Source organism: Zalophus californianus, chromosome 4, assembly GCF_009762305.2.
Source record: "Zalophus californianus isolate mZalCal1 chromosome 4, mZalCal1.pri.v2, whole genome shotgun sequence".
Classification (NCBI taxonomy): domain Eukaryota; kingdom Metazoa; phylum Chordata; class Mammalia; order Carnivora; family Otariidae; genus Zalophus; species Zalophus californianus.
The window spans coordinates 91,485,718-91,500,667 of NC_045598.1; the positions used below are offsets into that span (position 1 = coordinate 91,485,718).

Genomic DNA, 14,950 nt, shown 5'->3' on the forward strand with positions numbered 1-14,950 from the left:
TAAGCATCTGACTCTTGATCTCAGCTCAGGTCTTCATCTCAGGGTCATGAGATCAAGCCCTGCATTGGGTTCCATGCTGGGCCTGGAGCCTACTTTAAAAAAAAAAAAAGATTCTTACCTGTTCACTAAATAACTTGGGCCACAGGTCAGCAGAATCTGCTGGAATCCTAATTAGGAATTTAGTAACACGTATAAGTTTTCTGAGAATGTACATTTCTTTATGGCCTACAAGTCTGCTTTTGACTCTTGGCTTTTTGATTTTTCAAACATTGTCGTTATGCATTACTTACAAAAGACTAGTTTATTATTTCTCCTCATTGGACTAAGAGTTAGAAGACTTGGTTTCCACTCCAGATTATACTTAACTTTCTCAGCCTAAAGAATGAGGAGTTTGGATTACATGTTCTTTAAGATTTTTCAGCTTGAATTCTTTATGATTCCATTTATAGATCTTCATTTTGTTTGATTTTCTTTATTTCCACTTGGATTCCTTTTTTTTTTTTTAAAGATTTATTTATTTGTCAGAGAGAGAGAGAGCATGGGCACAAGCAGGGGTAGTGGCAGGCAGAGGGAGAAACAGGCTCCCCACTGAGCAGGGAGCCCCATGTGGGGCTCAATCCCAGGACCCCAGGATCATGTCCTGAGCCGAAGGCAGTCAGACGTTTAACCAACTGAGCCACCCAGGCATCTTGACCACTTGCATTCCTCATAGTTTTCTCTTATGCCGTAGTTTTTCTTTTATGTTTTGTTTAGGTCATAAATATTTAATATTAGGTTTTCATTGTCTAATGACATTTTACAAATCATTTGTGTCTTAAGGCATTTTGCTCTGACATCTGCTTAGCATGATTCTTTGCTCCTTGTTTATTTGCTTAGGCATGATTTTAGTCCAGCTTTAGCAAGTTAAAATGAATTCCATATGTATTAAAGATCTAAAGTGTAAAAAGTGAAACAACAAAATGTGGAGAAAATATAGGCTAGCAGGAGTCAGACTTTTGAAAAAACTAACTGGTAACCCAAATCCCATTTTTTAAAAAAAAAGACTTGGGCGCCTGGGTGGCTCAGTTGGTTAGGCAACTGCCTTCGGCTCAGGTCGTGATCCTGGAGTCCCGCGATTGAGTCCCGCATCGGGCTCCCTGCTCAGCGGGGAGTCTGCTTCTCCCTCTGATCCTCCCCCCTCTCATGTGCTCTCTCTCTCTCATTCTCTCTCTCAAATAAATAAATAAAATATTTAAAAAAAGACTTGATTAAATAAAAATTGTAAATTCCTATATGGTTGAAGACACCAGCTAAACCTATAGATTCAAAGAAAATATTGACCACACATAGGAAGAAAGGGTTAATATACAGAGTTTCTGCAAATTGATAAATAGAAGATAATGACTCAATAGAGCAATAAAGGATGGAAACAGGTGATTTGCAGATTAGGACATTGAATTTATTGTTTTTTAGTGGAAATGCAAATCAAGACTAGTTCCTTTTTTTTGACCCATCAGATTGATACGCTGTAATTGGGAAGCTTCCTGGTGGGAATGTGAATGGTTAAAAACTTTTGAGAAAGCATTTGGCAACGTACAGTAAAATAAGAGACACGTATCTTGGGCACCTGGGTGGCTCAGTTGGTTAAGCAACTGCCTTCGGCTCAGGTCATGATCCTGGAGTCCTGGGATCGAGTCCCACATCTGGCTCCCTGCTCAGCGGGGAGTCTTCTTCTCCCTCTGACCCTCTTCCCTCTCATGCTCTGTGGCTCTCATTCTCTTTCTCAAATAAATAAATAAAATCTTTAAAAAAAATACTCTTAATAAAAAAAAGAGAGAGACGTATCTTTTGATGCCAGCAATCTCATCTATGGGAACTTCATATTCAGAAATAAAAGTAATGTCAAATAAAGATATATGTATGGGGTGCCTGGGTGGCTCAGTTGGTTAAGCATCTGACTTCGGCTTGGGTCATGATCTCAGGGTTGTGGGATGGAGCCCCGAGACGGGCTCCGTGCTCAGCAGAGAGTCTGCTTGTCCCTCTGCTCTTTCCCCTTCTAGTACATGTACTCTCTCTCTCAAAGTCTTTTTTTTTTTTAAAGATTATTAGAGCATGCACAGCAGAGGGAGGGGTAGAGGGAGAAGCAGACTCCTCGGCGAGGAGGGAGCCCACTGTGGGACTCAATCCCAGGACCCTGGAATCATGACCTGAGCTGAAGGCGTATGCTTAACTGACTCAGGCGTCCTCAAATAAAGTGTTAAAAAAAAAGATATATGTATAAAGATCTTAATTGCAACATTATATAATGTGGCAAAAATGGAAACAGGATGACTACTTGTCATATAGGAGAATAGTTGAATAAATTATGGTGTACCTGTACTAAGGAATGTAATATAGCTATCAAAAAGAAGATTTGTATCTGTGTGCTTATATTCTGTATAAAGTGTGTCTATAATGTATATTTAGTGAAAATAAGCAAGTGACAGAGTAATATATATGTGTTGAGTCCATTTTTGTAATAATTTGATTATTAGAAAAAAACCTCATAGACATTAGAAGAGGATGTGCACTTGGGTGATAAATTGGAGAGGGAGGCAAAGAGACTGGTACTGTTATGGTGTTGGTCCGAGAAAGAAGGCCAAAATGTGGAAAGGAGATAGAAGATGGATGGAGAGTATGAGAAAGATTCTGGAGATAGAATAAATAGGATTTAAGCTGGGGGAGAATCATCCTAGAGTAGGATTCAGGTCTAGGAGACTAGGTAGCGGATGATGCTGTTTATTGGTAAAGGGAAAGAGAAGGAACAGTTTTGGAGGGAAAAAAAGTTTAGATTTAGAACATAGTGTTAAGTGAAAGCTGTGGTACCTAGTGAGCAGGTGGAGATACATACGTATAAATCACAGAAAAGGGAGCTGAATTTGAGACCTGGATCTAGATAAAGAGCAGAGAAAGAGAGAAGGGTACCTTTTCCAGATCCATGTTGAGATTGTCTTTAGTACTGGTATTTTTCCCCTCTTACTTCTTTATGATTTACACATTGCTAGGCTTTTTGGTTTCCATAAAAACTTATTTAGGGGCGGCTGGGTGGCTCAGTCGTTAAGCGTCTGCCTTTGGCTCAGGTCATGATCCCAGGGTCCTCTGATGGAGCCCTGCTCAGCGGGAAGCCTGCTTCTCCCTCTCCCACTCCCCCTGCTTGTGTTCCCTCTTGCTGGGTCTCTGTCAAATAAATAAATAAAATCTTAAAAAAAAACCTGTTATTCATAGATGATTTCCTATTTTTCAGACAAACCAGTTTCTCTTGTATTGTCACCAGGTTTATTAATAGTTTCTCTGTGATTTAAGATAGTTGTGCAAGTATACCTTCCACATTGCTGATGCTGTACGCTAAGTTAGCCCTACTCTCATTTTTCCCTTCCCTGTTTTCATTTCCTCTTTGGTATTAGTTTTAAATACATTTCCTTTTGCATTTAGGAGAAAGAATGAGCAAAGCAGAGTGGTTGGTATTAGTCGTTATTTGGCTAGTATTTGGACTGGTGGAAGATCAACTTAGAGAGTAGTCAGAGGCTAGCGGTAGAGGATGTTGAATAGTAAAATCTAGATTTTTTTTTAAAGATTTTATTTATTTGACAGAGAGAGACACAGCGAGAGAGGGAACACAAGCAGGGGGAGTGGGAGAGGGAGAGGCAGGCTTCCCGCTGAGCAGGGAGCCCGATGCAGGGCTCGATCCCAGGACCCTGAGATCATGACCTGAGCCGAAGGCAGACGCTTAATGACTGAGCCACCCAGGCGCCCCTAAAATCTAGATTTTATTCTGTAGGCAGGAGTGAGCACTTGAGGGAATTTCGAGGTGGGCTTTGATATAAACAGATTGTGCTTCAGGAAGATAACTGACAGCAGTGTGAAAAAATGGATTGAAATGGCAAAGGGGTTGGAGGTAGAAAGCAGGAAATCCAGGTAGGTGACTATTGCAGTAGTTCAGTGAGAGATGATGAGAATCAAGGCAATGTTGGGGATAGTAGCAGTCACCAGAAAGAACAATCAACACTGTCTGATTATTGGATCTGGGGGATGGAGGAAATATCCAAAGACTTATCCAAAGACTATGACTAAGAAAATGCCAATAAAACTCTTAGAGAAGTCTAGAGCAGTTTTTAGGAAACTATAATCTCAATTTGAGGCATGTAAGTGCTTAAACCTGTACTGTATAATTGAATGAAGGAGAGATAAGCTATAAAATTTGTAGAAAATTGAAGGACTGCTGGGGGTTCGGGGATATGGGGAGAAGTTGGTCAAAGAGTACAAACTTACCGTTAGATGAGTAAGTTCTGGGGCTCTAATGCACAGTATTAGATTATAGATAACAACACTGTACTATATACTTAAAAGTTGCTAAAGTAGGGGCGCCTAGGTGGCTCAGTCGTTACTAAGTGTCTGCCTTCAGCTCAGGTTGTGATCCCAGGGTCCTGGGATCGAGCCTCATATCAGGCTCTCTGCTCAGCGGAGAGCCGGCTTCTCCCTCTCCCACTCCCCCTGCTTGTGTTCCCTCTCTCGCTGTGTCTCTCTCTGTCAAATAAATAAAATCTTTAAAAAAAAAAAGTTGCTTAGGTAAATAGATCTTAAATGTTCTTATGTCCCAAAATTACTAAAAGAATGGTAATTATGTGAGGTATTGGAGATGTTAACTAACGTTACAGTGGTAATTATATTGCAGTATATGTATATCAAATCAACACATTGTATATCTTAAAGTTGTGTTTTGTGTCAGTTATATCTCAATAATGGTGGCAAAAGTGAAGGATGGATCTGATAGATGCAACTTTCATGGATGAATATGGTTTCTGAGGGAGAGAGTAGAGCAAGCTGACTAAGGGAATTGAGTCTTTGAGATATATCCATATTTGGGGTGCTAGAGAAACATATGTAAGGTCAAATAATTTTCATTAGTATTTGGAGGAAATACCTTTTTAGTTCTTTAATATTAGTTGATGTGCTTTCCTTTGATTCCCTTCCAAACATACTTTACCTGTGACCATATCACTTTTCATGGATTCCCCTAATTTCTAGTCCACAAAGCTAGTTAATTCTTTATTGTTTATTTTTAAGATGCTAACACTGTCTAGGTATTTGGGTATTTGCCTTTGGATTCCAAGGCAGCACTATCCAGTAGAAATAGAACACAAGGCACATATATAATTTAAAATTTTCTAATAGCCACACTAAAAAAAGGTAAAGAGAAATGGATGAGGATCATTTTAATCTAAAATGTTACCATTTAAACATGTAAATATATAAATTAATATTTTACATTCCTTTTTTTGTACTAAGTCTTTGAAATCTCCTGGAATCACGACCTGAGCCGACGGCAGACACTTAACGACTGAGCCACCCAGGCACCCCTACTTTAGCAACTTTTATACTTTTAGGATATCCCAGTTCAGGGGCTAGCCACATTTTAAGTGCTCAGTAGTGACATGCGACTGGTTTCTACCATATAGGTCAGTGTAGTTTCTAAGGTTTTAAAGACTAAGATGAGTTCTTCCTAGGAAACTCTTCAAGCTGCTCAGTCATAAATTCATGAGCATTTATTTCTTTGATTTGCAGCCTGCTTGAGGTATATAGAAATAACGCAAGCTTAGAAAGGGAAGTAGCATAGTGTTTTAGTGTCTGAACTCTGCCTGAGAAAATCCTTCATCTCTGCCTATAGAGTAGAAGAAACCAGTGCGTTAGGCTTAAACTAGCATTCAACACTCTAGGCTTTTGCCATAATTCTCATTTAACATTATAATCTTCCTAGCAAACATATATAAGCACCTTTACTAGTATTTCTTAACACTTTCAAGCCTTCCCAGTTACAATAAAACCTTCCAAATCATACTTCTTATGATGATTATTAGTAATCCTTATTAAAATATGCCCTTTGGGCACCTGGGTGGCTCAGTTGGTTAAGCCACTGCCTTCGGCTCAGGTCATGATCCTGGAGTCCCGGGATCGAGTCCCTCATCGGGCTCCCTGCTCGGCAGGGAGTCTGCTTCTCCCTCTGACCCTCTCCCCTCTCATGTGCTCTCTCTCTCTCTCATTCTCTCTCTCAAATAAATAAATAAAATCTTTAAAAAAAATAAAATAAAATATACCCTTTGCTTGAACATGTCATTTTTTAATGTGATGCCAAAAATTGGTGGTATATTTCTACAAGTATTAACTTAAAACAAATATAAATTAGAAAAGTTTAAATGAATTATGTAAACATCTCATTACCAGGAATTAGTGAAATTAGAAGTTACTATAATTTATATTTTAATTATATTTTATTTACTACATGCTACATATTTTCAAAATTGAAAATTAATGAAACATTAAATGTGGGGAATTATGAAGTAGAACAACAGGTATTTGTATGAATTGCTTTATGTATTATTTAATATATAAGAAAAAAGTTTTTGTAAATCAGTGAACTAATTTAAAAAATATATTTAGATTAATTTTGAAAATCATTGCAAGGAAAATGTTAATATTTATTGATTATAAATCAAGACTGAATAATTGTATCTAGTGCTAGAATATAAATTGTTGAAAATTGTAATGCAGTAAACCAGGAAGAAAAGTACCTAGTTTCGATTATCAGATATAATTTAGCAGTGGGGTAGTTAGGGATTTTCCTATGGGTTTTTTTTTTTTTTTTTTAATTTTTATTGTTATTTTAATCACCATATATTACATCATTAGTTTTTGGTGCAGTGTTCCATGATTCATTGTTTGTTCATAACACCCAGTGCTCCATGCAGAACGTGCCCTCCTCAATACCCATCACCAGGCTAACCCATCCCCCTACCCCCCTCCCCTCTAGAACCCTCAGTTTGTTTTTCAGAGTCCATCATCTCTCATGGTTCGTCTCCCCCTCTGACATACTCCCCTTTTCTTCCTCTCCTGTTATCTTCTTCTTTTTCTTTTTTCTTAAAATATGTTGCATTATTTGTTTCAGAAGTACAGATCTGTGATTCAACAGTCTTGCACAATTCACAGCGCTCACCGTAGCACATACCCTCCCCAATATCTATCATCCAGCCACCCCATCCCTCCCACCCCCAACCACTCCAGTAACACTCAGTTTCTTTCCTGAGATTAAGAATTCCTCATATCAGTGAGGTCATGTGATACATGTCTTTCTCTGATTGACTTATTTCACTCAGCATAACACCCTCCAGTTCCATCCACGTCGTTGCAAATGGCAAGATCTCATTCCTTTTGATGGCTGCATAATATTCCATTGTGTATATATACCACATCTTCTTTATCCATTCATCTGTCGATGGGCATCTTGGCTCTTTCCACAGTTTGGCTATGGTGGACATTGCTGCTATAAACATTGGGGTACATGTACCCCTTCGGGTCCCTACATTTGTATCTTTGTGGTAAATACCCAGTAGTGCAATTGCTGGATCGAACGGTAGCTCTAATTTCAACTGTTTGAGGAACCTCCATACTGTTTTCCAGAGGGGTTGCACCAGCTTGCATTCCCACCAACAGTGTAGGAGGGTTCCCCTTTCTCCACATCCCCGCCAACATCTGTCGTTCCCTGACTTGTTAATTTTAGCCATTCTGACGGGTGTGAGGTGGTATCTCATTGAGGTTTTGATTTGGATTTCCCTGATGCCAAGCGATGTTGAGCACTTTTTCATGTGCCTGTTGGCCATTTGGATGTCTTCTTTGGAGAAATGTCTGTTCATGTCTTCTGCCCATTTCTTGATTGGATTATTTGTTCTTTGAGTGTTGAGTTTGATAAGTTCTTTATAGATTTTGGATACTAGCCCTTTATCTGATACGTCATTTGCAAATATTTTCTCCCATTCTGTCGGTTGTCTTTTGGTTTTGTGGACTGTTTCTTTTGCTGTGCAGAAGCTTTTTATCTTGATGAAATCCCAATAGTTCATTTTTGCCCTGGCTTCCCGTGCCTTTGGCGATGTTTCTAGGAAGAAGTTGCTGCGGCTATCCTATGGGTTTTGTTTTCATCTTGTTTACTTGGGATTTAAGTAGAACAGGAAAAAGCAAATCAGTTAATAGTTTCAGAAATATTTTCCAGATATAGTTATATACTTAAATATATTCTTAAGTATATTAGTCTTTGATAATACTTTTATTCTCAAAAGTTTAAAAACATATTACAGTTTAAATATAGGTAGGGGGTGCCTGGGTGGCTCAGTCAATTGAGCATCCCACTCTTTATATTGGCTCAGGTCATGATCTGAAGGTCATGGGATGGAGGCCCAGCCAAGCTCCTGGCCCAGGGGTGAGGGGAGTGGGGAGGGAGTCTGCTTGAGATTCTCTTTCCCTCTGCCCTTCCCCCCGATTTGGTATGAGTGTGTGAGTGTGTGCTCTCTCGCTCTAAAAATAAATAAATAAATGTTAGGTATTAAAGATAACTGGATTTTCACTTAGAGTTTAACAAGTATATATACTTTTTTTTTTTAAAGATTTTATTTATTTTTTGACAGAGAGAAATACAGCTAGAGAGGGAACACAAGCAGGGGTAGTGGGAGAGGGTGAAGCAGGCTTCCCACCGAGCAGGGAGCCCGATGTGGGGCTCGATGCAGGGCTCGATCCCAGGACCCTGGGAACATGACCTGAGCCGAAGGCAGATGCTTAACGACTGAGCCACCCAGGCGCCCCCAAGTATATATACTTTTTATATAGGTTAACAGATTTTCAAGTTGGATACTTCCCCAATGTTTTTGAGCTTTTGAGTAGTTATTCTATTATTATATTTCTAACTGTTGATTAAGATTCATAAATCTTTTTTTTTTTGGCAGAGATAAAAGCTACAGTGTTTGATGACTGCAAGAAAGAAGGCGAATGGAAGGTAGAATTTGCATATTTTGCCCTTTAATTGAGGACATCAATATATTGTCCTTTTTATACTTCTGTAACAGTATAGAGTCTGGAACCGTACTGATTGCATTCAAATCCCAGCTTCACCACTTGATAGCTGTGGCTTCTTGGATAAATTCCTTGATCTCTCTGTTCCTTGTTTATAAAATAGGGATAGTATTACCTCATAGTTTGGTTATAAAGATTAAATGAACTAATCCATGGCAAATGATTAGAACAGCACCTGGAACATTTATTATTCCAGAAGTGGAATTTTATAATTTTAAGAAAATTTGATGTTAAACACAAGATACATTTAAAATGAACAAGTTCTCAAATAAATAAATAAATAAATAAAATGAACAAGTTCTCTGCTTCAAAATGAAAATGTTTCTTTTTGCTTACTTATGTATGATATTATATGTATGTATATTGAGAAAATAAATCTCCAGGTCATACAAGTTAAAAGGTGAGTTGAGATAATTTTGCCTGCTGTCCTAATATTTTCATTTTATGTCATAAAAGGTCTATGTTTGAGGAGGTTTAATGTATTAAATTCTGTCTTTTGTGAATTCTTGGCAGTCAAGTACTTATACTATTTCTTAATTGATATTCATTTTAAGATAATGCTTTTAGATGAATTTACCACTAAGCTTTTGGCATCATGTTGCAAAATGACAGATCTTCTAGCCGAGGGTATAACTGGTAAGTGTTACTAATACTCATCATGAAAACTTTTTTTATTGTGATTGGGAAAGTTTGAGGTATTAATAAATTTTAGTCATTGTGTTTCTGAAGAGGTTATGTTTTACTATTTTTATAATGCTAGCCATAATAATTACACTGGACATTCTTTTCTCTGTGAGTCTTCAGAATAAGCCCTGGAAGTTTTTTCTTCAGCTGAGATAATTCATTGCTCCTGACCAAAACTAAGTTAGTTGCCTTGTTGAGTTTGTTATTGAAATTTTTAACTCTTATATATTTGATAATGGTTTTGAATGTTGACACACTGGGTTTACCTCAGTGTTTTTATAAATATTGCTGGTTTTCACGTATTGCTTTAAGTGGATAGTAAGATTGTGTTATAAAATCAAGGTGCCCCCTGACAACCGTTTAAAGAGATCTTAAATACCCTCACTGATAATGAGAAAACTGAGACTCAGAGTTAAATATAGAGGTGTCTGGGTGGCTCAGTCGGTTAAGTGTATGCCTTCAGCTCAGGTCATGATACCAGGGTCCTGGGATCAAGCCCTGCATCAGGCTCCATGTCCAGTGGGGAGTCTGCTTCTCCTACTTCTGTGTGTGCTCACTCTCTCTCTAGCTTACACTGTCTCTCAAAGAAATAATTTTTTAACAAGTCAAATATAATTCTTTTATGTTTCAGAACTTAATGTAGGATGTGTACCCTCTGTCACTGCTACTTGTTAGGTTCAAATGTACACCAGTATTTTCAAGAAAACCTGAGCATTGTGTACAAGGAGAGGATTATCTAAAAGCTTTTATAATGTTTATTTTGATATTTATATCAATATATATATAAAATATATATATTGATATATATATAAAATCTTTTTTTTTTAAGAGTTTATTTATTTGGCAGAGACACAGTGAGAGAAGGAACACAAGCAGGGCATGTGGGGAGAGGGAGAAGCGGATATGTGGATCCCCTGGGTTCAGGTGTAGTACTCAGTTTTCTAAATTTATTTGACCACAGAAAGACTTTTTTTTTTTGAGAAGCATTTCATAAGGACTGTTTATCATGGAGCACATTGCTTCCTTATATGTGCTCAGCTTGGTTTGCTCTGGTTTAATCATCATCATATCTACCAACTTGAACTTGTCCCAGTCCATTTGAGTCCTACATGGGCTCTCAAATTGAGATTCCCTCGATTAGACTTGGCATTGCAGGTTCGGTGATCATACCTTCTGTCATCATTCAGGTCATTTGTGAAAATATTCAGTACTGTCTTAGAAGTTTTAAAAAAATGATGAGAAAAAAATGCATGTATGATGCCAGTTCAGTGAAGAATAAAGTAGAATCCTTTTAAAAAATAGACTGGGAGTTAGATTATTCCTTTGTCACCATTATAGGAATAATCATAAAAATCTTTTTTAAAAATCTCTTATTAGATATCCATTTTCCAGGGAATTGAAGAAGTGGCACTTTGTGCTATTAATAACCAGACATTTTCAAAGTCTGTATTCTAAATCATATCATAGTATTTTCACACATTAACATGTACATTACCCACCAAACATAAGAGTATATATAGCATAAGATGACTGTAAGACCCTTGATTTTGAGTATTAAGCAATAAAAGTAAGTTTATACAGATTTAACCTTAATCTTTTTTTTAAGATTTATTTATTTATTTGAGAGAGAGAAAGAGCACAAGCAGGAGGGGCAGAGGGAAAGGGAGAGAGAATCTGGAGCAGACTCAGCATGAAGCCGGTCTCGGGGCCTGATCTCAGAACGCCAAGTTCACTACCTGAACTGAAACCAAGAGTCAGTTGCTTAACTGACTGTGCCACCCAGGCACCCCTAACCCTTAATCTTTTAAAGGTGAATTTACAATTGTTGGGAATGGAGATAAAAATAAAATTAAATATTTCCTTGGAAACCTTATTTGATACCCTAATAGAAGCTATGATAAACCTATACTTTACTAGTATAAATATAGGAGTAAAAAGGTGAATCGCCGTATTTACCAGAGAAGTCCAACAGTAGCCTCCCTTGCCTGTCAGATTAATCTTTTTTTTTTTTTAAGATATTTATTTATTAGCAAGAGTGTGCCTGCACACAAGCATGGGGCAGGGCAGAGGGGGAGGGAGAGAGAGAATCTCAAGCAGACCCCCCGCTGAGGACGGAGTCCCACACGGGGCTTGATCCCATAACCCTGAGATCATGACCCGAGCTGAAATTAAGAGTTGGATGCTCAACTGACTGAACCACCCAGGCACCCCAAGTTTAATCGTTTTAATTCTTTCCAGGATCTTTGCCAACTTTAGTCTTAAAAGATGGTTCTCTTGATTTGTAGAATGATACTGTAGTTTTTTTTTTAATACAGCTTTAACAGTTAATTTGACAATTTAGAGTTTACTAGTTTTAAATTCACTTTACATAAGTTAATCTTATGAACTTCTTAATTTCAATAATAAAACTATAATTGAGTAAATTGTGATATTTCATTGTTAAAAATAAAAATATTGCATAGTTTTAAAAGAATAAGAGTTAATTAGCAGTTTATTTAAAGAATATTATAGTAGTTAAGGGGCGCCTGGATGGCTCAGTCGCTGGGCGTCTGCCTTCATCTCAGGTCATGGTCCCAGGGTCCTGGGATCGAGCCCCGCATTGGGCTCCCTGCTCGGCGGGAAGCCTGCTCTCCCTCTCCCACTCCCCCTGCTTGTGTTCCCTCCCTGTCAAAAAAAAAAGAATATTATAGTAGTTAAAAACTTGGATTCTGGAGTCAAACAGATCTGGGTTGGAGTCTTACCTGTCCTACTCTCTACCTGTGTAACTTGGACCAGTTACCTAACAACTTCAAGCCTCAATTTCCTTATTTGTAAAATACTTACTTTATACTGTTGTTATATAATACTTACTGTAAGGTTTAATAGATAATTCATGTTAAGTGCTTAGCCTGATATCTGGTATCATATTTGCTATTATAGTAGAATATTTTTAAGAAGAAATACATATTTTAATTTTTAATGCATTTTTTTGCTTTCTTCATGGCATGTTGCTTGCTTATGCTGGTAGACCTAACTAGGAAATAGCTGCTTTATCTTTTTTTTCCTCATGATGAGCACTTAGCCCAGAGTTTAGTTTTAGGGAAGATACAGTTTGGGGATTTTTTTTTTTTTAAGATTTTATTTATTTGAGAGAGAGAGTACAAGTGGCAGAGGGGGAGGGAAAGGGACAAGCAGTCTCTGTGCTGAGCATGGAGCCTGATGTGGGACTCAATCCCAGGACCCTGAGATCATGACCTGAGCCAAAATCAAGAGTTGGACACTTAACTGAGTCACTCAGGCATCCCTACAGTTTTGGGATTTTTAAAGATTTTCTTTTTCTTTTCTTTTCTTTTCTTTTTTTTTCTTTTCTTTGACAGAGATAACGAGAGCAGGAACACAAGCAGGGGGAGTAGGAGAGGGAGAAGCAGGCTTCCCTCCAAGCAGGGAGCCCAATGCAGGGCTCGATCCCAGTACCCTGGGATCATGACCTGAGCCAAAGGCAGATGCTTAACAACTGAGCCGCCCAGGCGCCCCCATTTTTGGGATTTTTAAATTTATCAAATGGAGACAAAGAAAATGTTAAACCCAGTATATGTAAATATGTTTGTTTCCCTATTATAAATAAGAAGTAAAGCTTATTTTAAAATTGTTTCAAATGTAAAAATACTTGGTTATATAAAATTACTTTTTTTTATTAGTTGTGGAGAATATTTATAAGAATCGAGAACCTGTCAGACAAATGAAAGCTCTTTATTTTATCTCTCCAACATCAAAGGTGAGTATTTTTAATCTTTAAAAGGCATGTTCATCATTCACCATTGACATCATTTTCTCATAGAAAATTCAAATAAAACATTCTTTATTAGAAAAATAGTGCCATAAACTAGTTTGCTTAGGAAAGTTTTTCAGTGTTAGAAAATCATTTCATTTGCAATCTTCTCAATGAGAATATATAAGTGAAAAATCCCCCCTCCCCCATATATGAAAGCGGAATTTAATTGTATAAAACGGTAGTTTCTTTGAATAATTTGTTACTGAGTGCTGTTCCTGTGCAACCATATTTTTTGGGATGACAGAAATGTACATAAAAGAAATAGTCTTGGTTTAATCCTTTATCTTAGTGACCTCTCTATAGCGTACATTTATGTATACATATACACACATGTATGTATGCATATACGCGTGTGTGTAAATATGTTTTATATGTCAAAGGAATATCTTAGTCTGTGATCTGTAATTGAGCTCATATTTAAAGCCAAACTTTTAGAGCCAAGTAAATACCATATTCCTTTATTCTGTACAGTATCTGAGAATTTTCCAATACATCCTTTGGCATGTTCCCACTCAGAATGTTGGCAATTCCAGTTTCATTTCTTCTGATTCTATTAGACAGTAGGAAAAAAAATGAGACATTCACTGTTTAGTCTCTGCATATTGGCTGCTGGTGTTTTTTTCTTTTTTTAAAGATTTATTTATTTATTTTAGAGAGAAAGAGAGTGGGAAGGAGGGGGAGAGGGCGAGAGAAACCCAAGCAGACTCCGCACTGAGAAGGGAGCCTGATGTGGGTCTTGATCTCAGGACCCCTGGGTTCATGACCTGAGCCAAAACCAAGAGTCACACTTAACTCACTGAGGCACCCAGGCGCTCCTGGCTGCTAGTGGGTTTTAATGACATTTTATATGCTAACGCTAATTCTTAGCACTAACAGATAATGGTACAAAAGACTATGTGGCCATTGAAAATGAGATTTCTAGGAAATTTTAGTGATTTAAGTAATTGCTCATTTTTAATGTTAAGTGACAGAAGCAGGATACAGAATTGTGTATTTAGTAAAGGAGCAAAGGACTCAGAGAAAATGGTACCTGAATGTGGCTCCTACTATAACCAACTCTAGTTTCTCTTTCAGTCCTGAGTCGATTACCTGTGACCTACAGCCCTGTGGGTACCAGTAAGGGCTTGGGCTCATTGGACACTAGTGGAGAAACCTAGTGAGAGACTTCTTTCCTCAGTGGCTTGGTGAGCCCCTGGAGACCAGTGTCAGAGTGTTCCCAACCAGGGGTCATAAAATGACAGATTTCAGGAAGAGTTTGGCTATAAGAGATTTTCTGAACCCCAGGGGAAAGGTCGGTTGGTGAAAAAGAGAAGCCCTGGTGGTTTGTTCGCTTATATACATACCTACAGCCCTCAGGAAGGGAAATCTTTTTGCCTTCCTCCTTTTGTGGAACTGCCTGTATTTAGGATTCTTCAACAACAAACCTAAGCCTCCAGTGAGTTGACAAAGGAAAGTATTGACACATCTAAGTGGGTCAGCTGCCAGAGAGAGGACGTTCAGTAAGAATGAAGAAAATACATATCTTATAAAATATAGCTGCTTGGA

At 37.8% G+C, this 14,950-nt stretch overlaps 1 protein-coding gene across 2 annotated transcripts in view; it reads left to right on the forward strand.

The window, feature by feature from the left end:
* Positions 1-14,950, forward strand: part of STXBP3 (syntaxin binding protein 3) — a 53,953-nt gene that overhangs the window by 5,864 nt on the left and 33,139 nt on the right. Inside the window, exons 2-4 of one of the 2 annotated variants that reach the window (XM_027608452.2) lie at positions 8,784-8,833; positions 9,465-9,546; positions 13,272-13,348. In XM_027608452.2, coding sequence (XP_027464253.1) covers positions 8,784-8,833; positions 9,465-9,546; positions 13,272-13,348 — 209 coding nt within the window. The remainder of the gene's footprint in view (positions 1-8,783; positions 8,834-9,464; positions 9,547-13,271; positions 13,349-14,950) is intronic. The other variant, XM_027608460.1, reaches the window with a different exon arrangement.